We start from the raw sequence: 25,826 nt of genomic DNA on the forward strand, positions 1-25,826 counted from the left end.
CCCTTGTCAACCCATGAGTCGGATGCGACACGGTCTCATTAGCAGCCACCTCCCTCTATGTGTAAGCTGCTCAATAGCGCCATGAATTGAGCTGCGCGTCACGATGCCTCCTCCCGAGTCCCGGCCCCTCCTCCTCCCCCAGAATCGCAAGCTTCGCCACCTCCGTGGGATTTACCTCCGAAACCTCAGCTTTGTTCGGCCCCGAGGCCAGACCTTCGACGATACCGCCTTGAATAAGACATCGTCCAAGCTTGAAGGCTTCCGCGATGCCCCTCAGCTCCACCATGCACTCTCTAGCGACAACTTCCGGCCCAAGGCGCCGCGCCGCCGAAGCACCGCTCTTGCTCAGGCTACCCCGGTCACGCGACAGCGCATGTTGCAGCTCACCATCGATGGTAAGGCCGCAGATGTCTTCTTTTCGCTACACTGCGATGGCGAGGACGAGCCTGTCTACATTAGCGAGATGAAGGAGCATGCCACTGTAAGCTGTCGGACCCTGCCGTCATCCCGTCATCCACCGCCTCCCAGCTAATGTTCGACCCGGTAGAACTTCAACTTCCAATTCTTCGACCTTAACCACCATGGTCCCTCGGTCACTCGGTCGCCAGTCGTCACCATCAAGATCTGGGCGCATCGGACATCATGGACCCTCCTGCTCCAAGACACTGTCGACCTTCGAAGCCTGCACTTTATCGGCACCCTCCAGAACCGCAAGTTCCCTCCGAACGGGCTCATTTTCCATCTTGCCGACGGCATCTACTCGCTCGATTTCCTTGGAAAGCCTTCCCATCCGAAATACGTCCCACCGCTCCATACATCCTCTTATAACGTGCTCATGAAACTCTCGACGTTGGACACCTCGATCCAGGACGCCATCGCGACACAAGAGCAGCTGACGGCTCAGATCAATAACATACTCGAAGATACGCCCCATAACGAGACGCCTGCCGCTGAAGAAAAGGTGAAGCTGGCCAACAAGTACGTGGCGCATGAGCTGCGGGCTCTCAAGGCTGCAGAGAGGCGGCGTGAAGAGCTGCGCGCGTCGCTCCAGTCGCGCAGGGAGGCCATCGCCCAGGGTCGTGCCTTGCAGGATAAGCTCGCAAAGGACATCCTTGATGCAACAGAGCACCTGGAAGCATCAAAGGCGGTGCTGGCTAAGACGAAGGAACAAATCCGCGGGCAACGCCGACGCATCTGCACCGACCTTAGCAACATCTACCAGATCACACCATGCTCCTCGGGCACCCCGCTATCCTTCCAGATCGCGGGCCTTGCCCTTCCGAATACGACATATGATACTGCCACCTCCCGCGGCCCGGACGACGACCTCTTGTCCGGGGCCCTGGGCCACGTCGCCGCGTTGACGCACGCTCTGCAGTATTACCTTTCTATACCGCTGCCATACCCCGTTACGCCATTCGGCTCACGCTCGTCTATCCGCGACGACATATCCCTACTCACCGACCTCAACTCGACGCAGGCAGCCCGTCAACGCGACTTCCCCTTATACCTCCCCCGAGGCGGCTCTACCGCAGCGCAGTATCGATTCGACTACGGCTGGTTCATCCTCAATAAGGACATCGAGGTCCTCTGCGCAAGCCAAGGGTTGAAGGTTGTGGACATCCGCCACACCCTGCCGAATCTCAAGTACCTCCTCTACGTCTGCAGCGCTGGAAGCGAGGAGGTCCCTGAACGCAAACGGGGCGGTGTCCGCGGTCTCTGGGCCGGTCATATCAGAGGCCGCATGCCTTCATCAGTTGCCATGGGTGGTGACGTGGATACGAGCAGCGCCGGCGGCAGCCGCCGCGGCAGCACTGATAGTGAGGTGCTCAGCCGACAGCGGGACGAGCTCCGAAGGGCCATGACTGTCCGCGAGGGGGCCGAATCGCCTGTGAACAACAGCCCCCATCACAACGGCAACGGTGGACCCGCGGGGCTACCCTTCGACGAGGTCAACGTCTCGTTGAGGACCAAGGGTATGAGGGAGAACGCGGGCAAGTAGGCCATATGCACATGCACAACAAGCACAGTGGTCGGGAGTTGGACACGAGAATAATAACCAGGATGGGCGAGAGTTGATTAGATTACGTGGTTTCATTGTTGAGATACCCCGGCGTGAAGTCGCCGCCATAATAAAATGCTAATCCTGTAATCGGGTTTTGTTGTCAGGGGTAGGGAATCGCTTGTCTTCTCCCGTACGTCAACCTCAACGCCCCATGTCTCCCACCTGGGTTGAATGAATCCGTGACTCGTCCCTCTGTTTGCCTGGAAGCCATTGCAATGCCATGAAAAGAAACACCCGTTCTTCCGTCCAACGCCGCATGAAAAGAAAAAGAAGGAAAGGAGAGAGAAAGCAAGCATGTCTCATCCCATGTGGTCGCGTCCATCTACAGAGATCCGAGGAACATGCCGACGCGCCACTAGCGCTCCGTCGGCACGAACTTGACGCTCTTCCTCCTCTCCCGCTCCCCCGACCGGCTCCCCGGGCTGGAGCTGAGGATCCCCGAGGTCGGCGCGCCGCTCGCCAGCGTCTCGCGGACGCTCTCGACGGCCCTGCTCTGCGGCACCTCGATGCTGTCGCCGCGGACGTTGGGCGGCATCACGGGGCTCGGCGCACCCGACTTGCCTCCGCCGGCGCCGGCGCCACCACCGCCACCGCCACCTCCCCCTCCTGCTACGCCGCCATTGCCGCCGACGCGTACTTTCTCCATGGCCATGCGGCCCAGTTCGTCTGATCGCGTCACCGACTTCTCTTCGCGCCACTTACCAGGAAGGCAGGCGTGGCCGCAGCCGTCAAGGGGACAGCAACCATCGCTGAGTTTGTATGTCCCATCGTCCGAGGGGGCGTGCCAGTCTTGCAAGCACGTGGCGTGGCCGCCGTGGGCACAGCCGGGGCAGTACCACCATGTGCTCATGATCGGGTCTGCAGGCTGGGCGCCCCCGATCCCGTCGGCGACGGAGAGCGCCGCGGCCGTGGTCTCGCGGTGGCCGCAAACGGCGCATGGGGCCATTGTCGTGCGGCACCGCTCGCATTTCCAGAGAGCCTTCTCGCCGAGAGACGGGTCGAGTTCTCTGGGTTTCCGGCAGTTGAGGCACATGAAACCCCCTTTGACGCCTTGCTGCGCTGGGCCGAAGATGGATGTGTAGTTCTCTCCCCATTCGGGAATGCCCTCCGGCCATCCGCGAACGCAGAGTTTACGGAGGAGGGCGGCCTGGATGAAAAGCTTCATGCCCGCAAGGCGCGAATGGTGTTGGCGGAGGATTGATGTCGCGCGGACCGGGTCAATGACGGACTCCGGCACGAGGGGCTTCAGGAGGAGGACCATGGCAGAGGCGTTGAGTGCGGACGTCCGCGTCTCGAAATCCAGGGCTCTGTTTATGAGAGTGTAAGGGTTCAGTGGTGGAGAATAATCCGCGTCTGGTTCCTTCGCAACAGGGTGCGGGTATGATGGATCTTCCGGCCAGGGGAAGTAGTCAGAGTCGAGTATGGTTGGCGTAGAGTCATGTTGAAGGGCCGGCGTAATTTTCGGCGGGGTTGAAGATGAGACGCCGATGTGGAGAGGGGCATGGTCTCCGTAGGCCGCCGGGAGAGACTCCGACTGTGATTGTGTTGATGGATCATCGGTAGCTGTATCAGATGTCATGGTTGTCTGGGAAATCATAAAGATCTCTTCGGGCGAATCCTTTGGAAGGCTTGCCCCTGGGCCGTGAAGTGCCGTCAGGGCACCATGCTCGGGCGAGTCTTCAAGCTCCTTGCCACGGATGCGACTCTCGTATTCAACCTGGTCTGTGACTCCTCTTTGCTCTTTGAGCTGCGTAGGGTACCTTACGATCGATCGCGTAGATGCTGATGTACCCGCTTCAGAAGAGGACGCCAAGCCAGATGTCTGGCGACTGCTCTCCGACATGGAGAACATCTGTGCAAGACTCCCATCAGAGTCCTGTCTCAGTGTGCGTCGGCTGTTAGGGGTGCGGGGGCCGTAGTCCAGAGGCTTCTGCTCCTTGTTCTTTGGCTCGGGCACATCTATAGCTTGGGATAGTGTGTCAGTATCATAAAAGTCGTATCCCTCTGTGATGGAGATCTGTGTGCCATCGCTTTCATGGCTTGTGGTAGACAAAGGAACCGAGTCCAGTCGCCTCCTTGGACTCCCATTGAACGTACTGTGAGCTGCGGGGGGCAAAGCAAAACTGTCTGATTCCATGACTGGTGGCAGCTGTGCCTCGGACGGAAAATCGCCCATGTTGGTATTTTCCCCGTTGATAGCTCTTGCAATGGGTGTTGTAACATTAGAGGTGCTCTCAATCTCTTCCGAAAGCAATGAACGAGGCCCTAAAGACTTGCCGTCGACGCTATTAGAGATATGAGCCGATGGCTTCCTTGGTGTTTCTTCACCATTTATCTCCACGACAACGTCCAACGCTCTAGGCACCCGTATTTTCGGGATATCTTTTGCTTTTGCAACGGACGGCCGCTTCTGAAACTGACCCAGGCGAGTTTCGAGGTGGAACTGAGCCCGCCGGGACAACAGCAGATTCATCGAATACGCCAGGATTCGCCATGTCTGGGCGAGACGGAATTGGTTAACATGTTCCGCCGCACGCGCGTATTGCTCCATAATATCGCAGACTCTCTTGCTGAGTGGCGGTCCATTGGCGACGTACGGAAGTTCACGATCCATGGTCTCGAGATAGCAGCTGGATAGGTATTCGTATATATCGACTCGTGCCGCCGCGGGAATGTGACCCACCGCCATGGACTGCTGTGTCTTGTAGGTGCCAGTCACCTTCATGGCCTGTTCTAAGCCCAAGACAAGATCGTCACTGACGCCTGATCCAGAAGGCGGCGTGGTGCTCAGAACAGGGACTGAACGCAAACTGTGTCTCCGTTTTCGGCCAGCTCTGCGACGCGGTCCCAAGAAGCTACCGACGACGTCTTCTTCAGAGTCGCTGCGGCTGATACTGAGCATTGGGGCCGTTGGGCTCGAACTATAGGATGTGCGTGGGGGTACAACGCTAGCCTGGTGATGGATGATTGAGGGTCGTGGCCGATCCTGTGGTCGCTCGTCGAGAAACATGACGGCATCACCACGAGCTGAGAAAGCCATACTAGATACCGGCTGTCGGTCAAGTACCTTGGGGGCGAAGGCGACGTCGCATTGGTTGAACAAACCGTCATTACCGGCGGTCCAGAGGAGATCCTGGTTCTGCCAGAGCAAACCTGAGGGGGAGAAGCCAAATTGATCGATCTCTTTGTATGGCATGGTAGGCCTGGCCAAGTCCCAGATATGCACACTGTTGATTCCGAAACGTTTGTGGCTCCCATCGTCGTAGGAGACGGCAACCTGGGCGGCACGCTTCCCCTGGGCGCTCGCTGACCAAAGGCCGGGACGCCAGGCAACAGCAGACACGGGCGCCGGAGTATGTATGAGCCATCTCGGCTTCTGCCGCTTGTCGGCGTTCTTGGACATGTCCCACACTGCGCATTTGCTATCCCAGCCACCACTGATCAGGTGGTTGCCATCGGGGTGCCACGATATCGAGGCACAGGCTTTATCGTGGGCGGGTATCTTGAGCAGTGGCTGGGCGACCTTCCGCACGTCCCACTTGAGAATGACACCAGACTCGGTACCGCAGGCAAAGTAGAAACCGTCCTTGGGCGACCACTTGACTTGGCGGACACCATCGGCGTTGCACTTGTAGGCCCCGCGCGGGCTGTAGGTGAGACCGCCGGATCGGCTCTGGACTGGGGCGCGGATGTCGAAGTATCGCACCATGCCATCCTGGCTGCCAGAGAGCAGGGTCGTCTGCCTGTGAGGGTTGATGTCGAGACTGTTGACCTGGCGCGAGTCCTCCCTCGTCTGAACGAACTCGAGTGCGGCGCCACCTATCGAGATCCTTGCAAGGTCGTAGGAGAATATCTTGCCATTGGCGCAAGCAGTGAAGATGGTGGAGTCGCCATGCCACTTGACGTCTCGTATGGAGAGCTGATCTGCCGTCAAGGAGCTCGATGCGGTCTTGCTAGAGGCAGATTGGGCCGTGATGGCGCTGCGGAGGTCGATAGCCTCGTTCACGGACAGGCCGTCGAAGACGATGGTTTTGAGAACATGCCTTCCGGCTATGACGGCGGCACAGCGATCGGGAGAGGAATCCAGGCACAGGATGGGAACGCCGGCCGAAAAGGTTGCATTTTGCGGAACGCTTGGTCGGTACGAGGCCTGGAAGTGAGGCGCACTTGTGATGGCGATGGAGTGGTGGGTGTCGGTGCTGCTGTCGGCAGTCACTTTGCCGAGGAGTTTTCTCATGATCTTGTTTTCGCGATTATACATGGATGTCGAGCTCGCACGGCGCCATTGGGCAGCGCCGTCGTTTCGTTGTCGTGTCGCGATCGGTGGTGTCGACGGTCGCGAGAAGAGGTTTGGGTTGAATGAAAGTGAGGTTTACGGAGCCGCGAGTTGCAATCTTGAAGGTTAGGGACGGGCCACAGCGATAGCGGGCGACCACAACTGCCTACCTAGGTACCTACCTACCTATCTATACCTACCTTAGGTACTTAGCTCAGTGGGAAACTCGGTGGGGAGCCCCCCAAGTCTCGGGCTGCTCAGATCAATTGCGGTGCGTTTGTGATAAGAAGATAACGATAAGACCTGCGGATGATACGACACGACCGATAACGAGAAGATTTTCCAGCTGCACGCACACTCTCTCTCTGTACTGATCGCTCTGATCTCTCTTCAATGTTGGCTCAGCATCCAATCCTCCCGTCAGCGAATCATCGTTTCCGGCTTGACCAGACATTTTTTCAGGTAAACACAAAAGAAGAGAACGATTAACCATTATGCAGTCCACATACGTATGTACACACGTGGTATTTTCAGTCAGTAGGGCGTCAATGGCCTGTACCGACCGACCACAATCCTACGGTTCCGACGTCTCAGTCGTTTCGTCCGTCTGCATGTCGCCCTGCAACGTCAGTTGCTCCCTCTCATAGGGTCTTCGTTGCCCATGCATTCCTTTCCTAGGCCCTGTTGTACGGCATTTATGGACGACTCAATCCGAAAGTTGCCGGCATCCTCTTTGGCGGATGGATACACACACATGTAACAACAATATCCTAACGTCGGACTTCAGGTCCTCGCCGCCGAGTGGCCGGCCCACGGCAGCAAGCAGCGACATCATCGCTGCCAATCTTGCTGCGTTGGTGTCACCTTCGAGACCTCATCCGTTTCGGCTTTTCGATTCTTCCTCTCGGTATTCTTTGCGTCTGGAGAACTCGATTGCTTGCTGCGTCTCGCGCCCTTCGGCGCTGCCCCCTGCCGAGCATTAGCGACTGACTTGTTGACGAGGCGAAAGAAAAGAAGAAGAAGAAGAAGAAGAAGAAAACTTACAAAAGGTGATGGAGTTCGTCTGCCTCCATGTCGAATATCCCTGAATCCGGACTCTGACGATCATGGCCCACTTCAATGGGGTCACCTAGCATGCCAGCAATGGGATTGACGTTGCCTGTACTTGGGCCCGTCGTCGGTGCTATCGACGGGTTCAAAACGAAGGGAGCATCCCCTGATGGCGGATCTGTCTCGGGTTCTAGCCTTGGAGTATTAGGGGTATCATCATTCCCCTGTTCCGAACGCATGTGTCCCAGGCGGTCTTCCAAGAATTCGCCGTCTTCTTCAGAGGCCAGGTAGCGCTCCATCAGATATCCGAGCCTTGAGTCTCCGGGGCCTGTGACGGCACTTAAGTGCGAAGGGCTTCGATTCGGCGGTCTGTACACGCCGGGTACTCTTCTCTTACCCATGACGAGGGAGCCGGTGTCCGAGGGAATTGATGATTGTTCCCGATCGTCGTCGCGAGACAGAGACAAAGCCCGCTTCTCATGTGACTGGGGACACGTCAGATACGATTCCAACGGCCCGGTAAATGTCGGTGTCGTCGAAAGGCTGGTCGAAGAGGATGCTACTGGTGTTGCTGGGTATTTATTGTCCGGCTGTTCTACCTGCCGTACGTCTTTCTCTTCCGGAACGACATCTTTGAATGGAGCCTCATCGCCGGCTATGACCGAGTATAGAGAGGTGGCAGTCGAACGACGAAAGCGCAGCAAGTCCGCGTCGCCTTTGTACCTTTAGGTGGTCAGTGTTCATCGATATGAGTTCGAGGAGAGGGTCGGCCACACAGGAAGTCGCCTGTCTTTCCACTTGGTTCCAGACTGATGCTTAAGCCGCCAGGCGATTGACTCCTGGCGCGCTGGGAGTTGGGTGCCGCAAGCTCTGCACCTATACCGATGCCAAAGTAGTCGATATCTTCCAAGCCGAGCCACAACCCAGGGTTGTCGATGGCCATGATGAATGACCGACGCTCAAGAATAAGGCAACTACCGCTTCCTCTCAACGACCGTCTCGCCTGGAGCCACTGCGGAGGGAGGCTGGCGGCGGTCAGTGGCGCGGAGAGGCGATACAGAAGTTTCAGCAGAAAGGGAAAATCAAAGGCTGCGCAAGGGCCTGCGTTTCGTTGTTACACGAACAGCGGCGTCCTCTCCGTTCCTCTTTCTCTTATCCCTCTTCTCTTCTGGTCGTTCTCCACCCCGGCGCGAGTCCCAAGCCTCAAGTCGCAAGCCGGCGGCCTTGCAAGGCGGCCGCTAGATATCAAAAACCGCGCTATCAGAAATCAAGAATCACTGGGCTGGGTTGCGGCTTGCCATACGTGGCCAGGGTGTTGCAGCCGCGTAAGTACCGGTATTCGCACGCAGGCAAGGGTAGGAAAGACTCTTCATTTTACATTCACCTCGCCGAGGGAGCGAGGGAGCGAGGGACGGAGGCAGGTCTCCTGCATTCCTGGGCAAGACATTTGGGATCCTCGAAGGATAGCCACGATCGGCTGAGATGGAGGGGGTGGGGAAACCACAGGGTACCCGACAGACTGGCACACCAATCACTGGGCGGCAACAACTAGCCATGGTCTCCTTGTGGCTTGCAGCGCGGGACGCCGGAGAGACACGAGATGGGCGACGCTGGTTAGGATCCCAGTCGTCGTTGTACATTCGTATTGGTCAGATGCATGTTTTCCCAGGCTTCATCTCAAAACTAACCCCTCATACGAGAGAGAGTTCCATTCGGCTGAAAATTGCGTCCGAGAGTACGGGTAGCTGCCGTAGTGCCGCTACCGACTGACGAGGGGATAACCTTGCCCATTTTTCCATCGGTCTGGTCTGGTTGGTTCAGTCTAGAGGACCAGTGACGGAAATAACGAACGACTAACCACCCGCTAGCAAGGAAAAGGAAAAAAGGCCTGCATGGTGATGAGAGTGTTGCAGTGCAGACTATCAACTACACTACCAGACTGGGCACGACATGCGACTGTCATAAAATATGGGAGCCAGGCCTTTCTGCATTCTTTCTTTTTTTCTTCTCCCTCCTCTTTCTCCTGAAATATCGAAACGTTAATCTCACAGTAGCTCGACAATCGGCACATGGTGTTTGGACTGGAACGTACGCCAAATTTTGAGACAGTCTCTTGCCTCCGAATACCAGACCCTTTCTTCACTGGCTGTTCACCTTTTGTCCCTCTTCTCCCACGTCTTTTGACTTGATCTTGGCATCTCGATGATGCAGCCAGGGCGGGGGTGACAAGATGGTGGAACTGGGGAGATGGATGATCATTCCTTCGTCCAGCGTCAAAGGGGTGGCTTCCCCTACCCCCTGTTCCCAGTCGTCCCGTCACGCCCGCTCCTCCTTACCATTCTGTTGGGACCATTGACAGAATCTCCAGGCCCCAAGCGGGTCCCGTGCGAACCACCGCGGACCATTTGAACCATGGATCATGTTTCGTGGTTGCCAACCCACTGCATAACATCACGTTTCTCAACCCCCCTCAGTGTCCTTTTCACGAACCAGCGTCCTGCTCTAGGTACCTCTTCCTGTCCATTCACAGACAATATCTAATTGAAACGGAGACATGAAGACGCCTGTCTCGGCATCAGCAAATTGAGTATCCCAGTTAGCGCCGAAGACTCCTACTTGCTGCTAGTACGCGGGCCACGCCAGCACCCATTACTATATACTGATTTCAGTTCAGTCCAGCAAAGCACTCCGTGGAACTGCCACTGTGCCCGGCACACAGAGCCTTGTTGGTGTCGGCGTTGGCAACAAAGATGAGACAAGACCCTGTCGCGCAGGTATTCAGACGGAAAAGCAACCTGATGGTCGTGGTGAAGCTAAACCCCAAGCAGATGCACGCTAGTATCCCGGTTAAAACTCGCACAGTGCCATTTCATGCCAGTGGAGAAGGAAAGAAAAGAAAAGACAGCTTCATCCTACTGCCCCTTTTAGTTCCGGATCCCACAAGCAAGTCCATGGCCACACAAGACCATGCAATTCTCCTCAAGAACGGCAGCCTACGTACTACCATGGCCAGAAAGCGTTGGATCCTCTAGGGTGCTTCCGGAGCGAGGGCCACGGTGATGCCTCGAAAGATGAAGACGACCCACGAACTTCGGCACGATCAACCACTCACCGACAGACTCGGTTCCGGCCGCTGCCTTCTGACAGGAGGCCTAGATGCGGCCGAGGCCTAGCTCAACCTATGCCGGCGCTTGTCGCTACATTGCATTGCTTGCATTTGCCGGCATTGTCGTGCTGCAGTAGCGAAATTGAACCATACGGCGGTCGCCGTCCGATTACCGGACGGTTCCTCGGCTCGGTATTCGGCCGGATCACTCCTATTTTCCCGTGGTGCGCTGGGTTGCTCACTTGCCCGGCCTTTTTGGCCATTGAGTGTGTATTGCATTGCGGTCCAGTGACGTATCATAGCGCATCCAGGGCCCCGTCATAGACAAATCCGTCGTCGACGGTAGCCCGCAGCTTGGAGCAGTCCGCGTCGTCGGTGCGCACCGGGTACATGTTCCCGTTGCTGCTGCAGAATGTGACCATCGTCTCGCCAGAGGGGTCGACGCGTATAGCGAACTCGCGGCCAGAGTTGACAAAGTATGTGCTAAAGTTCGATGCCCAGATTCCCGGGAACGGACTCTTCAAGAAGCTCGGGCACCAAATCGATGACGAACTGATGGGTCTCCGGAGAAAGGAGCATTTAGGTAAGCGCGTCGTCGAGATCACTGTCGAAGAAGTCTCCCAAGCAGGCCATCGGGAGCCCATACCTAACTATTGTCCAACGGCGCAGCGCAGGCTTTAGGGGGTACAGGCCGCTGTAGAGAGTGCTGACCACAGGGGCTACGGCTTGAAAAAAGCACACTCAGCTGGCGCCGACGAGCAAGGGGGCAGCGGCCAGCGCGGCTCGGACCAGCCCGAATGCGGGGTCGCTTAAAGCGGGAGTTTAATGCCTGCTCCGGCCCGATCCAAACCTCAGAAACGGGCGGGCCATGTGAAAGAAGTACACTAATCTGCGGAGGATCTCGAGAAGAGCGAGGGCCAGGCATGCATATGCTGAAGACATTTGATAAACATGGGAATGAAGGCATGGTAAAGCGCTGAGTCATCCGCATCGGGACGGAGGCCATTGAGCGTGACAAGTCACTAAAACCCCCACTACTGGTTTAGCTCCGCTTTCTACATACCTAGTAACGGGGGGAGGGAGGGAAGGAGGGGAACATACCCCCCCCCCCCCCCCCCCATTGCTGCCTAACTCCAAACCTCATCATCTCATCCGCATTTGATTCACTCCATCCGAACCCGTCCGTCCCTCTTAGCGAATGAGACTTTGCTGCACAGTGCTAACCGAGTTGTCATCCCAAATTTGTTTTTCGGTATCATCGAGAACCTTGCGAAGGCGCCGGGTCGTCTTCATGGTCGAGCAGCACGCCGCCTCGTCACGCAACCCAACCATTTCTTCCGGCAAGCTTCCGCAGCCACAAGCATGCCACCACGAACGCGATCGGCCCTCAAGGCAGACCTGAGGAAAGAAGAAAAGCCTTCCCCGAGTCCGTCCGTTTCCGAACCTTCAGCGGCAGGGCTCACTGGGCCTACACCCCTCCTCCTTCCAGATGAGGCTTCCTGGCACGACTGGCTGAGTACTTCCCACCGCGAGTCGTCAGGAGTATGGCTGAAAATCGCCAAGAAGAACGCAGACAAGCCGACCGTGACATATGAGCAGGCTCTCGAGGCGGCCCTCTGCTTCGGCTGGATCGACGGCCAGCGCAAAGCCTTTGACGAGCAGCACTTCGTCCAGAGGTTCACCCCGCGCAGGAAGAACAGCAGGTGGTCGAAACGCAACGTTGACAAGGCCGTGATGCTGACCCAATCGCGGCGGATGACGCCCGCCGGCCAGGCCGAGGTGAACGCCGCCAAGGCGGACGGCCGGTGGGACCGGGCCTACTCGGCCGCGAGCGTCACCGAGGTGCCCATGGACTTTGAGGAGGCGCTGAAGGAGAACGACGAGGCCAAAAAGTTCTTCGACTCCCTGGGCAAGACGAAGCGCTATGTCTTCCTGTGGCGCATCGAGACGACGAGGCGGCAAGAGACCCGCAAAAGGAAGATTGACGAGTTTGTGAATCTCCTCGCCGAGCATAAGCTTTTACACTGAGATACCCGGTGCCTGGTTTGGTTAGTCATACGTTTGTTTAGCCGATCGTCGCTGATATGGGACGAATGCCAACCCTGGCTTGAGACACATGCAAAATGTACTTTGTAGTTACATGCAGCCGCACGCTTGTACGAATTGGTGCAAGCACTTGCCCGTATTGGCTGGGGTCAAGGGTTCTCCTGACTGTTAGAACTGAATTCAACCCAGTGAATACAATACCATCAACAACCCGAGCCCGCGTAGACTGGCGTCTTCCGTAGTCCGACGCGGTCTAGGGTTTCCTGGATACTGGAACTCCTCTGCTGTACAGGCTGCTCGGCCCAAAGGGTGGCTTGCACCAATAGTATATTTAAAGAACATGTAACTTGAGCGAGAATCCCCTCCCCTCCCTCCCCCAGGAAAAAAAGAGAGTATGAGCGGAATCTGCCCCGCAAGGCAAAAGAGCAAGTTCCCACACCGAGGTTCGAACTCGGGACTCTCCGGATCTCATCAGAAGACTGAAAGCGGAGTATACTAACCACTATACTATATGGGACGCAATATGGGATCTGTCATTTGGGCGTTGCTAGCTTTACTATATTGGAGTGTTTAATGGTCAGCAGACTGTAGTGGAAAATGAAGAAAAGCAACTCTAAGTTCTCCACGCATAGCCGTTGGCGACACAGATTGCTGTCTTCACTTGATGAAATGGAAGCGCAACTCAAGAAACCAGTACGGCGATATTGATCATTGCCGCTTTAGGTCTCTTTGGCTGAATATACACTGTCGCAGCAATCTGTAGTGGCACGCCCAACAATGCATCCTCCTTTCAACGCTGTTGGACGAGCTCGTTGGCGTAACGCTGCCAGCGTTTGAGCCTTGTGTTGTCCGAAGCCACAGAGCTTGTCTAGCAAATGCGCATCACAAGAAAACCAGTATCACAGGAGGCTCATGTCTGTGTGGCAGATATCGTCAGCCACACCACGTACCATGTCACATGGACGAGCTCGAGGGCCCCCTTTATATGGGCCCTCCCCCCGTGGGATTCTTCTTCCCACAATACAAGCCTTTTCTTCATTCATTCGTATAACCCTATCTGCTGTGTGCTCCAGCTCGTGAGAACCAGCGACCTACAACCAACGTTAGAGTGGGGATCAAACTTATGGTAGTCAAGTAGCGTGTAAAGTCTGGACGTCTCAACTGTATCTCATGGGTCGACAGAGTGTATAATTGTGCATAATAGTGCAGTCGCCCTTCGGGTCGAGAACTGCTCGAACTATGACTATTCCCTTCCAGGCCTTTGTTGGGAAAGCGTCTTGAAACTTCATGTCGGGGTCTTTTGGAGCCTACTTGCCTTGTTGGACAGACTTACTCTGTACCTAGGAGATTTTGTCGGGATTCTTAGCAATCTCAGCCTCCTTGGTGAGGAAGTTCTGCTATTTATCATGACCACTTTGGGCTGTAGCTCGCCGGGCATTGGCCAACTCTGGGTGAAAGGATGGAATTAGTCAAGGGATATCTGCAAAGCCACCAGCAGTAGGGGCAGGGTAGCCAATCTCGACGAGTTCATCATCGGCGACGCGTCGGACGCTTTCCTGATCGATGGCCACCATAAGAGTCGTGATTCGTGATGCTGTGTGAGGAACTATCTGCGGAAGAGGTGTGCGAGATTGAGGTGCCCCTGGTCACGCCCCAGTAGCAAAGGGATGTCGCCAGCGAGATCACATATGTACGTGGCCGACGCCAACTACATCGAGGGCAAAAAGACTATTTCCGTGCTGTTATATCTTGATGACCTGGAGGATGCGGTAGAGGAGGTCGAGGTCTGCCACGAGTCTGAGCCAGAGCATGCTGATCCTCTGTGAGGCATGGTGGGTGGGTGCAGCACAGGCTGAGTTCTCAAGGCATCGAACGCGTCGCAGCAGCCGGCGTCAATGAATGCATTTTCAGCCATCCATGCATATTAAGCCTATAGGGGCACTGTATAGTCTTGCGGCTCAGTCGCTGATAAGGTGTCTCCGCGGGATGGTGAGGAATGGACGAGAAAACAGTGTCAAGCCCGAGAGGTTTCAATAACGAGTTGAGACTTGGTGACAACTTCATCCTGGTGAGAGGCCCTGATATATACATCAACGGCTGCTCAAGAGCACAGTGAGAGGTGCGAATTAAGCAAGGTCGCAGGTAGTTATCGAACAGAATGCTCACTCAGATTCTCGCCCCCCCCCAACACATGGAGTGCAGTCGAAGAACCTACGTACATAGCAAATGGGCATTTGTCTGCCGAGAAATGTCATCGGGCCCGGTAAATTCATTTGCAGGATCAACATAAACCTTGTCGACTAAAACCACTCCCTTCCAGTCTTCACTACCTAGCCCCAGCCTCACCACCGTTGGGTGACTGCATATTGTTTAGTCTATCGAAAGCATTTCCAAGGAAGGACGGAAGGCTGTGAGTTAAGCCCTGATCCGATTTGTCCAATTCACCTTGGCGAACCTATAAGACTGTCTTGGTTCTCAACGGCATGTCCACACCCCAAGACAGTGATGTTGGCATCAGTTGCAGTTGATGGCTGGCCCATGCCGTATCGCCTCAATTCCAGCGTCCCCCAGCCGCACCTTGGCTTCAGCCATCATTTCAGCCTGCAAGGTGCTGCACGTTATAAAGACTGTCCAAAGCCGCTAGGTTTCCTCTGTACTCCTCGAGTATGACCTTTTCGCTATCACCCTGCTTTCATACCTGGCGCAACATTTTCGAGCAGCGGATTTGGTAGCTAGCAAGTCAAACGATGGGTTCTCTCACGACATAATTTACGCCGCCGGCGTCTTGTTCGACAACAGGGATCAGTTTGGTCACGAGTTATTATAGTGGCACGAAACGTTTGGAAGTCAACTTGGTCGCCATCTGCCGCGCACAATGTTATGCCAAGAGTTTGCTATATCCGAGCCATCTGTACTGAATACCCATTTATTCGTCTCGAGGCGCTTCAATCATTGACACGATAGATATGTCGTGTCACTCGGAGACATTTCTCTCCATGTTAACACATGGCGCAGCGCCCTTGGCATGCATGTCTTAGCTTCTAGTAGTGCAAGCCATTCCAGCTCATCCTTATAAATATCCACCAGAACGCCTTTTGGAGCGTCAGTAGAACGACCTCGACCCCGTCAGGAATGGCTGTTACCATCAATCCAATGAGCTCATCAGGCGAGGCACAGGGTATCGCTTATCGTGCTCTGGACCACACTACGTATGAGTTCCGTCTCTTATACCTCAAACCTACTGCTGCAGAACACGAAAATCCCTCGCACGATGACAGAGTGATCGGCGAGCTTCAGCATTTCTCTCTCAGCGGCTCCCCGTCCTTCGTCGCCCTCTCGTACTGCTGGGGCCAGAGCGGCGCTGAAAGCCCCATCGTGATTGATGGCACAATGCTGAAATCCGGCTCCAATGCCGAGGCCGCCCTCCAACACCTTCGCAATGCCGTGGGCGTCTACGTCTGGATCGATCAACTATGCATCAACCAGAGCGACAATGCCGAAAAGGGCCACCAGGTTCGCATGATGCGCCAGATCTACACGGCCGCCACCCGGGTCGCTGTTTGGATGGGCCCCCCAGGAGACGACATCGACCTGTTCTTCTCTCACACCCGCGCCATGAGTGCCTTGGTGAGAGAGGAGAAGTACATCGACGTGGTGCGGGCCCACGCCGACATCGCCTTCCTCCAGAGAGTATCTCATGCGTTCCGCGCGTTCTGCAAGAGAGACTACTGGACTCGGGTGTGGATTATCCAGGAATTCGCCGTGGCGGTCGAGCTCGACATACTCTGCGGGCATGTATCCATAGGGCACGCCGACCTGAGAGAGTTCCTAGTTTTCCTTAGCACTATCTACGACAAACTTACTAGGATCTAGGAGGAAGAAGACCAGGAAGTGATGAAGACGCTTGTGGAGATGCTGCGCGGCTTCAAGACCCAGGAGAACAGCTTCCTCGAGGGCGTCTTCACCCGGCGGCGCAGATACCAGCTGCGGTATGGTGACCCGTCCGCGCGTTTGGCCACGCGCGCGATCTCCGAGGTAGAGAACGGCATGATGAATGGCAGCGAGAGTCTCTTCGCGGTGTTGGTGACAACGCTGGTGATGGAGATCGACTACAATCAACCGAAGTCGACGGATCACCGGGATCGCGTCTTCGCCGTGATGCATTTTGCTGACGACGTCGCCGAGTTTGAAGGTCTCTCGAACTACAGCCTCAGTTGCGAGCAGGTGTATCAAAATGTCGGCCGGCGCATCCTCCTGCAGGGCAACATTGATGTCCTGTCGTACTGCCAGTTTCCACGCGATAAGCCTTTGGCAACGTGGGCGCCCGACTGGCGGATGGGGATCAGAAGACCAAACAACGGGAACCCGTGGCGCTCAAGGTTCGATGCCCCAAAGGCCCCGTTTCAGGAGCAAGGTGTTCTTACCCCAGATAAAAAGACCGTACAGCTGCGGGGCGTTCTAGTCGATGCCGTCGCGGAGACGGGCAACGTCTGGGACCCCAACTGGGTCGAGGAGCTGGACTGCAAGGCTGCATTGGAATACCTCGACAACGTCGAGAACCTTTGCAAGAAGTCGCCCATGTTCGCCGAGAAAATCAAGGTCCAGGATTTCAAAGACGTCATACGCATCTGCATCGCGGACCACTACCACTACAAGGAGCCGGAGAGACAAGCCGAGCTGCTGGAGGGCTTCGCCCAGGCGGTCGTGTGGATGGGCAGAGGCGCTGGGAAGTTCGCCGCCGAAATGGCGGAGATGGGCATCCGTATGGACGACGCCATTGGGTGGCAGCAGCCGTGGTTCATGTTCGCTCTGAAGAATCTCCACTCGCGGCGGCCGTTCCTCTCGGCCTCGGGGTACGTCGGGTTGGCTCCGATGCATGCCCGGCCAGGAGACAAGATTGTGATTTTCCTTGACGGAAAAACGCCGTATGCCATCCGGGGGACGGAAGAGGGCTTTTATGAGGTAGTAGGGGAGTTGTACGTGCATGGCATCATGTATGGCGAGTTCATGACGGACGGCGTCGAGATCCGCGAATTTATGCTGCGATGAGCGGACGACAGACTATGCGTGAGCGGCATCTGCTCTCTTGGAACCGGCCCTGCAATCGACAGTAGCCGTGTGGCAAATCTCTACTAACAGGTGGGCAATAAATCCGGCCTCTCGCAAATGTACGCTTTCGGAGAACCCGTCGGGCGTTGTATAATCCTTCCGCTCCGCTCCGTTCCGTTTGGCAGATTGCCCCACATTTTCGGTAACAGTATTTTCCTACCGAACCTTTCCTACTAACGGACTCAAAACTTGTCTTGATCATTGCCATACATCAGAACCATCAACCGAACAAAAAAAGCTGATGAGGATGGCCACAAATGAGGCAAAACAAAAGCTGACAAGAGTGGGATTCGAACCCACGCCAATTACTTGACTAGCACCTGAAGCTAGCGCCTTAGACCGCTCGGCCATCTTGCCTTTACTGATACCAGCTGCTGCGGGGTAACTATAGATATATACCTTGGTTGTACACCACAGCCATTCAATGTGCCTACCATGCATAGGCGTAGTGTCCAACCCAACCCTTTCTCTTTTTTCTTTTGGATACACACCGTACACACCGCGAATGGACAGTGTCTGACAAGTAACGAACTTGTAGCTGAAACCCAAGACAAGGATGACGTCGACCGGCTGTTCGCTTGCATGTTGTGCTTCGAAACTAACGCAGTTCGCAGAAATAGCTACCAATCATGGACCATATAGGCGTTCCCCCCGTAGGCGCAGCTAGGTGTGGGGAGGGGACGAGTATTTTCGTAATACATCTGCATGTAAATTGGCTTGGATAGGCACCCATGATAAAGATTCATTGAATTGTCTACGCACTCCCTAATTCTGCTCGTGGTTAACCTTGTTTTCTGTTTGTATGTTTTCCAACTCTTGATATTCAGCATTCGTTCTCCTGGCGGCGTTTGGGACTCCCTATGATATCCGTTCTATCATCCCGTCAAGGACCGGACAATTCGGCTTGTCCGAAGGACTGTGTTACCCAGCCATGTGAATTGCAAGCGAATGCCGACGTGTCTGGCATTGGGGTAGGTGGGTGGGAACATCTTCGATTACGGTAGCAACAAAGCTATAAGTTAGGTAATAATCATTGACAATATCTTTGGTTCCCTAGGTCTTAATAGGATTTATGGGTACAGGATGGCTCGCCATCCTCATTGTCCTCTTCCGCTACTTTCTCACTTTCGACCCCACCGCCCATCCATTCACCAACTCAAAACAAGACGGAAGACATAGTCATCAACGCGCTCTAAAACCCAATGCCTTGGACGTCAAGATCACCAGCATGTTCAAAAGACTTCGCCAACTTGTCAGCCCTCATTCATATTAGGACATGGCTTTCAACAAGGTAACTAAACTAGGCTCTTCTTAGAGAGGACGCTGACCATTGTTATCCGGTAGATCCTACTGCAGCTATGCGATATTCAATTTCTTACTGGGCTTGGAATCCTGTTCAGTAGCTTCGTTAGCTTGGCCGATTACATGTCGGCGTATCACTAGGAAATCATCGTCTACCTAGCGTGGTTTTCAAATCTTACGCATAAGGCCTGCCTAATAGCCCTCCAGGAGTATTTGCACCACCATCAAATGGAACGGAGCTGCCGGATGATCGTGATGCTGGTCTTACTAGCTGGCTTGGTTACGGCCATTGTCCCAACCGGGTATTTCAATTGGCGCTCCATTGATCAAGGGACCGCCGGCGTGCCAGCCTCAAATGCTCGTTGCTTCTTCAGTAGAGACTTGATCCAGGCCGCATGGGAACCGCGACTTTGCAATGGATACGGACATCAGAAGATCGTCGATGGGTAGTACTGCAACAGAATATCTGCCGACGGCAAACACAGCCATCCATATAATACCACAGCTTACGAGTCCTCCATAATCTCAATAATGATTCTAACTTTCAGCTCTACCAGCCGGTCGATTAAAATGTTTCGGAAACTTTCAGAATTAAAAAGAGACGCTGTTCGACAGAAGATTCGCCATTGGGCATTGTCTTGTTTGATGGCCGCGGCCACTGGGGACCGACGTTTTGGAACCACAGCATCACGAAGGAAGCTTTTGGCCATCTTTAGGCCATTAGACCTGATGATTGCATTATATCTACTTGTAAAACTATATCTGGATGTGCTTTTATCCGAAGCAGCGGATGTAAGTACTACCTATCATTCCTACAGTCAAACGGTCCCAGATAAAACACATATTCCACTGCAAAGAGGTTTTCTGACCAGTAAAATGCGCAGGTCCTCTGGCTCTTGTCAGCCTCAATCTGGGGAACCATTCGTCTCATACAGGCGCGAGAATCCGCCGATGCCAGGGGCGAAGAGAATGAATGGGGCTTCGGGCAGGTCTTGTCCGTGTTTCTTCTGTTGGGTCCAGTCGCGACGGTCGCCCTGACAGTTTTTGTTACTTTTAGAAGTCACAAGAAATTGGATAAGCAAGAGGAGGATGGCGAATCTGTCAGGAAAACAGTAGCTTTGCTTACTGCTTATCGAGCTGGTATGAAGAAACTGCAGTTCTCACGAGATGAGCCACTAGTCTCGAAACAGAGATCACAGCAACGCAGCGAAGCAGTAACGATGTACTAAATCGGGTTTCAAGTCTCCTCCGAGACATCGAGGTCGATATGAATATCAGGACACCAACTAGGGGAAGGCTTTCTTCACCGTCCGAGCTTGAGGCTCCTCCACTCGACGAGTTTCAGCACTATCCAGAAAATACAGCCGGCACCGGGACCGACGGCGCGTCGAGGCCAATATCCTCAGTGGAAGCCCGCTCGAGAAATAACGAGGGGATCGTTTCATTGCCAAATCAAGAGACTGTGATGGGGATGGAATATGTCGACATTCAAGCATCACTGTCTTCCCGCTTTTCGCAATCTCAGTGGATGACTATCGTCATGTGGTTTTCCTGTTTCCAGTGGCTGGGGTCAGTGGTCATTGCATTTCTTTTGATTCCGGAAGTCTCCATGGAACCTTCTCGCTATCTGGATGACTGGGCTTTCTCGGTCTTGGTTATACAGCCGCTTAATTGCTACATCGCTGTGATACTTGGACTTGACATTGGTGATGGCCGAGCTTTAAAACTCCAGCTGATGCTCCTTTGCTTTCTTCTGTTCATAATACTTCTAGGCTGGGCTGCACTTCCAGTTTGGCCAAATACTTCGTCGTATTTCAAGGTGTGGTACTCGGTTCCTGCTCCCTTCATTATCACAGTTATTCAGTCTATTTACCTAACCGTTGAATGGAAGCACACTACATGTATAGTCGTTGAATAGTTTTGTAAACTATAAATAATTACAAAAGTTACAAGCATCATATTACCACATTGAGATACATATTTCATGCTGATATTGGCTACAAGTTTCCTAGTTTACTTATTACTAGTGGTAAGGGCGGGTTCATATAAATATATTCAATACTTCTAATTAATACGCTGCTCCTGATTGTAAATTGCACAATACCCTGTGTATAAAACAAGGGCAAAACCCCATGAATTGCCGTCCCATACCCCAGCACAAAGTGTGATGAGATGAGATGAGTCCTTTTGGCTATGATCTTCTCTTGTGACCAAAAGCTAGCTCACAGTCCGTTGAGATCAAATCAGATAGCACGATTGTGCGAATTAGATCACCCTTGCCATTGCGCAAGCCATACTCACGCGCCGCGTCCACGTACTTTGGCCTTGAATCACGGCTGACTCCGCCCATTGTTGCCGTCAGCCATGTTCTCCGTGCTCCTCCCGGCCTTCACCTCCTCCCTCCACACCGACCTCTCCGTCGTAGAGACGCCCGGCCCCTGATAGACGCTTCCGTAGAGGCCCGAGGCCCAGCTGGCGCCATCCTTGGCCTTCTGGCTCTTGCTATCCTTGAACTTGCGGCGGTACCATTTGCCGTAGGCGAGGAGATAGTACAGCCTGAAGCACAGCAGCGCGAACTTGTCGTGTTCCAGGTCCTCCGGGTAGTCGGCGCCCATGTCAACGGCGGCGGCGATGCCGGACATGATGGCGATCTCGTGCGCGTTGACCAGGGTCCACGAAGCGGCGAAGCGGGTGCGCTTCTTGGCCTGGAGGAACATCATCCAGGGCACGACAAAGACGTAGTGCGTCCACGAGTGGCAGAGCTGGTGCCACCAGTCGGCGCGAATGATCTTGTCCTTATCGATCTCGTCGTCGGTCCAGTGCTTGCGGTCGCGGCCTTTGTTCAGGTAGATGGTCTGGAAGACGTGCTGCTCGAACGGCACCTTCTGCGGGAACTGGCTCTGGTAGTTGGTGGTGTCGAAGCACATCTCGAGCTTGGAGAGGTCGGCGTCGTACATGCGGATGTAGTACATGGGCCTAAAGTTGTCCTTGGCGAAGGCGAGGCGAGAAGAATGGTCCATGTCGCCGTTCTTGCCGAGCGTCTTGACGGCCTTGCCGTCGTCGTAAAAATTTTCGTAGTACTTGTTCATGTAGTCGGAGTCGTTGTGCGTGATGGTGATGTCGTCGGAGAACTTGGCCGAGCCGAGGACCCTGCGCTCACGCCAGGAAGACGTCTTGCCGAGGATCTTCTTGGCCGTGTCGGCAAGCACACAGAGAACGATCTCGTCGTAGTGTTCCTCCGACTCGATGGCGTCCGGGTCGCCGCCGACGGGGTTGTGGCCATCCTCCACGGGGGTGCGGGGCTTGGTCTTGACGAAGACACCGCGCTTGTTCCGGTGGACGACCTCGGTGAGCTCGGTGGACAGGCGGACGGTCACGCCACGGGACTCGAGGTCCTTCTTCCAGGCGGTGTAGAAGTCAGTGAAATTGGGGAAGACAACCATTGGCGGGAGGTTCGACACCACGCTGTTCTTGTCGGCGGGGTACCACATTCCGTAGGTCGGCGACGTGCAGAGGCGCTCCAGCATGATTGCCGGGACCTCCGGGGTCGCGTTGCCCGTGCCAAGGAACAGGGCGGTCATGGGGAGACCAACGACGTTTGTGAACTCGTCGGAGAAGAGGAAGAGCTTGAAAACGACCTTGAGCGGCAGCAGCGCGAAGAAGATCTCGAACCACCTCATAAACCTGAGCATGAACGCCAGGCGGCGGACCTCGGCCTGGTGCTTCGCGATGAAGTCGGTCGGGAAGACATTTGTCCAGAACTTGTCGTCCTTGCCGAATGAGACTTGCAGCTTGACGGGGTCGGCGTGGTACCCCTGGCGGGCGAACATGGTCAGCGTGTGGTGGAAGATGTAGCTGCCGCCCTGCACGCCCTGGTTGAACCAACTTGCGCCATGTCGTTCTTTGTCGAGGGGGATAGAGAATGCCTGGCCTCCGCAATAGTCGACCGAGTCGATGATGGTGACATCAAACTTGTCAGGGTGGTTGGACAGATGGTAGGCCGTAGACATGCTGGTGGGTATCAGTCAGCAAACACATTCACAGAGAGTTGATGTCGAGGGTCAATGAGCATAGCAAGCATGGCACGCACCCGGCCGCACCGGCACCGACGACGAGGACTCTTTTGCGCCCATCCTTGCCCGTATTCCCGTTCTGCGACATGTTTTCTGGGATGTTCCTCTCGATATCACGGCCCGTGGGTTGAGATGCCATCGATGGGATGATGCAGGTTCAGAATCGCCGCCGTGGAAAACAAAACCGCTGACGAACCGCCATCAAATACGACGCGAACTTGTGTTGCTTCGCGTGTCTATGACGCTGTGACATAGAGTTTGATGAGGTCATTCCCCGTTCACTTACGCCAATAGATTAGCGACCGTCTTGGGGAATCGATCCGCCGCCCCCCAGAGATCGGAACTAGCAGGGTGCTTAATTATTAGCGGAGGACCCAACAACACACCACACACACATCCCTCATGTTGCCTACCTACACTAACAAGCCGAGGTATGAGTTGCTCCTGTAGCCAAGCGATCAGCATCCTGCGCTTATCCGTGTGATGACCCTGCGGTTACCGTGGGCAAATTTGGCTATTATTACGCATCGGGGTTGACAATTGAGCCCCCCTGTTAGTGGACAGACAGCGCGGCTAAATGGCCCTTACATACACCCACTAGAAAGTAGTTGTTCGCCTGGTCCCAGTACAGTTGGCGGTTAGTTTGCTCAACTCAACAACCCGCCGGCATCGCGGCTATTTGAGTCGTCACTCTCTTCATTTGTCGTGGACTATTCGGATTTTGCAGAGTGGCTCGTTGATCAGCGTGACACGCATCGCAGGCGGTACACTATGGTCTCGGTCTGGGGCTTCAGAGGCCCTGCAAGTGTCACACAAGGTTGCCTTTTGCTCAGGACATATATGCTTATACTTCTAACTTGGGCTTGAGCTTGGTTCATCTCAACGTACTGATGTTGCCAACCTACGCTGCTCGCCCTGCTCTACCCCTTTTCTAATGAAAAAGAAAAAGGGCATCCTATCAGACTTTTACCTCATATGGGACAGGGTATGAAGGTCGAACCACTTCATCCACATGCGATTTACCTTGAAGTATTACCGAGCTGCTCCGTCATGGCATGCATCCTACTTCATGGACTTGGGGAAGGATGCTTTCCCGCACATGCTCCTTTGCCGAGTATTACTTGCGGTTAACGTAGGTGACTGGGAGTGTAATAAACAGATTCAAGCGGCACCAGGGCCCCCTTGCGATGCTGATTTCTTGGGCATGTTTATAACTGTTGCGTGGAGAGGCTCGGCGAAATGAGCCCGCGACAAAAAGTGACTAGCATGTCAAAACACTCGCCCCAGCATGAAGCTTACATAGCAGACATCCCGCATGCTTACGTGTGGATAACTGCGCAGCTTCCTTCTTCATTCCCAGCACACCAGCTCACACGGGCCGCGTGCTTCCAGCATGGATGCATGCATGCCGTCGAGATTGTTTGGAGGAACGTAAACCGTAGTATGAGTTCCCATTGGCCCAACAGGTCCGTCCACCCTCTCCCTCTAAGGCTTCCCTGCCGCAGCTCGATTTCCAAGTTGGGCACGGGATAATGGGCATTTGGATCAAGTGTGGTGTTGCTATCACGTACAGAGTCTCGACCTGCGTGTCACAGCCAACAGTCCCTGCCGTATAGCCCCTCGACTGTGTATTAGAGGTCCTCAAACTTGGGCGCCTCTTCGCGGACCAGCCTCTCGGCGATGGCGTTGAGCCAGGCGCCTAACCTCACGCCGGCCCGCCCGATGACCTCCTCCACCACCTCCCAGTTGTCGTCGTAGTACTCCTCGCTCAGGTCGTTGCCCTTGAGAAACGTCAGCCCGGGCCGCAGCACATGCGAGCACACGAGCGCGTTAGACTCGCCCGCCCAAGCGGCTGCGCAGGCCCCCGTGTCGAGGTCGATGCACTGCTGAGCCGGCGAGGCGTCGACGCCGGCCGCGGCCTGACGGACGTGCAGGTCCGCTGCCCACGCGGCGGCGGCCTTTTTCTCGTCCGACGGGCTCAGGTGCGGCGGCAGACCGCGGATGCGGTGCGGCATCTGCGTGTCCCAGACCGAGTGCAGGCTCATCGGGCCCGTGCAGACGCCGTCGCGCGGCTGGCGGCGCCAGCAGACGGGGCGGATGTCGTTGCCGCCGCGGAGGAGGCCGGTGGCATGTAGGGGCTGGTGGATGTCGCCGAGGAAGTGGATAACGAACATGGTTGCGTTCTTGCGGTTGATGTGCGGGAGGGAGGTGTCCAGGATCTGGGAGGTCTGCGGAGGGGAATGTTGTCAGTCTCGAACGACATAGAGGGGGGAAATTGGGTGGTTAGAACGGGACGGCGCACGTAGTTCTGGATGGCGGAGATGACGCAGCCGCTAGACGGGCAGTCTTGGGGATACTTCATGCCGCAGAGGCGGGGAGGGTCATCGCGGGGATCTGAAGCTGGTGAGCTGGGTGTCTAGGCGTGAAGTTACAGTCGTGATCGGACAACGACGTACTGACGTAGTGATACTTGCTCGCCCAGCCCATGTGGCCCCGGAGCGTGTCGGCCCAGGTGGCGGCGTCGGAGATGTCGTAGTTGCGGTCGTTGGCGAGGAGCTCTCCGAAGACGGCGGCGGCCTCGTCCGTTAGGTACTTCTCGGCCAGGTAGCCGACGGTGCGGTGACCAACGTTGCCCCAGGAGAGGGCCGGCTGGACGGCGGCGGCCGCTAACAAGGCGAGTGATGAGCGCATCGTGTGGTGTGGTGTGGTGTCGTGTGGGGTGGTGTCGTCGCTTTGTCGTGTGCGAAAGAGAAAGAAACCAAGGTCAATCTGATGGCTCACAAGACATTGGGTTGAGTC

At 55.2% G+C, this 25,826-nt stretch overlaps 8 protein-coding genes and 2 non-coding genes across 10 annotated transcripts; 3 read left to right on the forward strand and 7 right to left on the reverse strand.

The window, feature by feature from the left end:
- Nucleotides 1-103: 103 nt before the first annotated feature.
- On the forward strand, nucleotides 104-2,002 carry GLRG_08542 (UV radiation resistance-associated protein; the record flags this gene model as incomplete). Its single annotated transcript, XM_008099442.1, has 2 exons — nucleotides 104-481; nucleotides 548-2,002. The coding sequence occupies 2 exons, from the start codon at nucleotides 104-106 to the stop codon at nucleotides 2,000-2,002; spliced, it is 1,833 nt and encodes a 610-aa protein (XP_008097633.1).
- Nucleotides 2,003-2,420: 418 nt separating this feature from the next.
- GLRG_08543 (WD domain-containing protein) lies at nucleotides 2,421-6,326 on the reverse strand (the record flags this gene model as incomplete). Its single annotated transcript, XM_008099443.1, has 1 exon — nucleotides 2,421-6,326. The coding sequence occupies one exon, from the start codon at nucleotides 6,324-6,326 to the stop codon at nucleotides 2,421-2,423; it is 3,906 nt and encodes a 1,301-aa protein (XP_008097634.1).
- A 1,055-nt stretch (nucleotides 6,327-7,381) lies between these two features.
- Nucleotides 7,382-8,838, reverse strand: GLRG_08544 (uncharacterized protein; the record flags this gene model as incomplete). The annotated part of the gene is made up of 5 exons (XM_008099444.1): nucleotides 7,382-7,719; nucleotides 7,789-8,114; nucleotides 8,168-8,403; nucleotides 8,516-8,629; nucleotides 8,776-8,838. The coding sequence occupies 5 exons, from the start codon at nucleotides 8,836-8,838 to the stop codon at nucleotides 7,382-7,384; spliced, it is 1,077 nt and encodes a 358-aa protein (XP_008097635.1).
- A 1,955-nt stretch (nucleotides 8,839-10,793) lies between these two features.
- Nucleotides 10,794-11,076, reverse strand: GLRG_08545 (uncharacterized protein; the record flags this gene model as incomplete). Its single annotated transcript, XM_008099445.1, has 2 exons — nucleotides 10,794-10,980; nucleotides 11,051-11,076. 2 exons carry the CDS (start codon nucleotides 11,074-11,076, stop codon nucleotides 10,794-10,796), a joined length of 213 nt encoding a protein of 70 aa, XP_008097636.1.
- A 783-nt stretch (nucleotides 11,077-11,859) lies between these two features.
- Nucleotides 11,860-12,525, forward strand: GLRG_08546 (uncharacterized protein; the record flags this gene model as incomplete). Its single annotated transcript, XM_008099446.1, has 1 exon — nucleotides 11,860-12,525. One exon carries the CDS (start codon nucleotides 11,860-11,862, stop codon nucleotides 12,523-12,525), a length of 666 nt encoding a protein of 221 aa, XP_008097637.1.
- Nucleotides 12,526-12,973: 448 nt separating this feature from the next.
- On the reverse strand, nucleotides 12,974-13,060 carry GLRG_13207. The gene has a single exon. It is a non-coding gene; the product is annotated as a tRNA-Glu (tRNA).
- Nucleotides 13,061-15,675: 2,615 nt separating this feature from the next.
- Nucleotides 15,676-17,592, forward strand: GLRG_08547 (heterokaryon incompatibility protein; the record flags this gene model as incomplete). The annotated part of the gene is made up of 2 exons (XM_008099447.1): nucleotides 15,676-16,338; nucleotides 16,417-17,592. 2 exons carry the CDS (start codon nucleotides 15,676-15,678, stop codon nucleotides 17,590-17,592), a joined length of 1,839 nt encoding a protein of 612 aa, XP_008097638.1.
- Nucleotides 17,593-17,927: 335 nt separating this feature from the next.
- Nucleotides 17,928-18,009, reverse strand: GLRG_13208. Its single transcript has one exon. It is a non-coding gene; the product is annotated as a tRNA-Leu (tRNA).
- Nucleotides 18,010-21,284: 3,275 nt separating this feature from the next.
- GLRG_08548 (FAD dependent oxidoreductase) lies at nucleotides 21,285-23,115 on the reverse strand (the record flags this gene model as incomplete). The annotated part of the gene is made up of 2 exons (XM_008099448.1): nucleotides 21,285-22,965; nucleotides 23,045-23,115. 2 exons carry the CDS (start codon nucleotides 23,113-23,115, stop codon nucleotides 21,285-21,287), a joined length of 1,752 nt encoding a protein of 583 aa, XP_008097639.1.
- A 1,543-nt stretch (nucleotides 23,116-24,658) lies between these two features.
- Nucleotides 24,659-25,718, reverse strand: GLRG_08549 (S1/P1 Nuclease; the record flags this gene model as incomplete). The annotated part of the gene is made up of 3 exons (XM_008099449.1): nucleotides 24,659-25,255; nucleotides 25,330-25,421; nucleotides 25,484-25,718. 3 exons carry the CDS (start codon nucleotides 25,716-25,718, stop codon nucleotides 24,659-24,661), a joined length of 924 nt encoding a protein of 307 aa, XP_008097640.1.
- Between the last annotated feature and the right edge of the window lie 108 nt (nucleotides 25,719-25,826).

Source organism: Colletotrichum graminicola (assembly GCF_000149035.1).
Source record: "Colletotrichum graminicola M1.001 genomic scaffold supercont1.42, whole genome shotgun sequence".
Classification (NCBI taxonomy): Eukaryota; Fungi; Ascomycota; class Sordariomycetes; order Glomerellales; family Glomerellaceae; genus Colletotrichum; species Colletotrichum graminicola.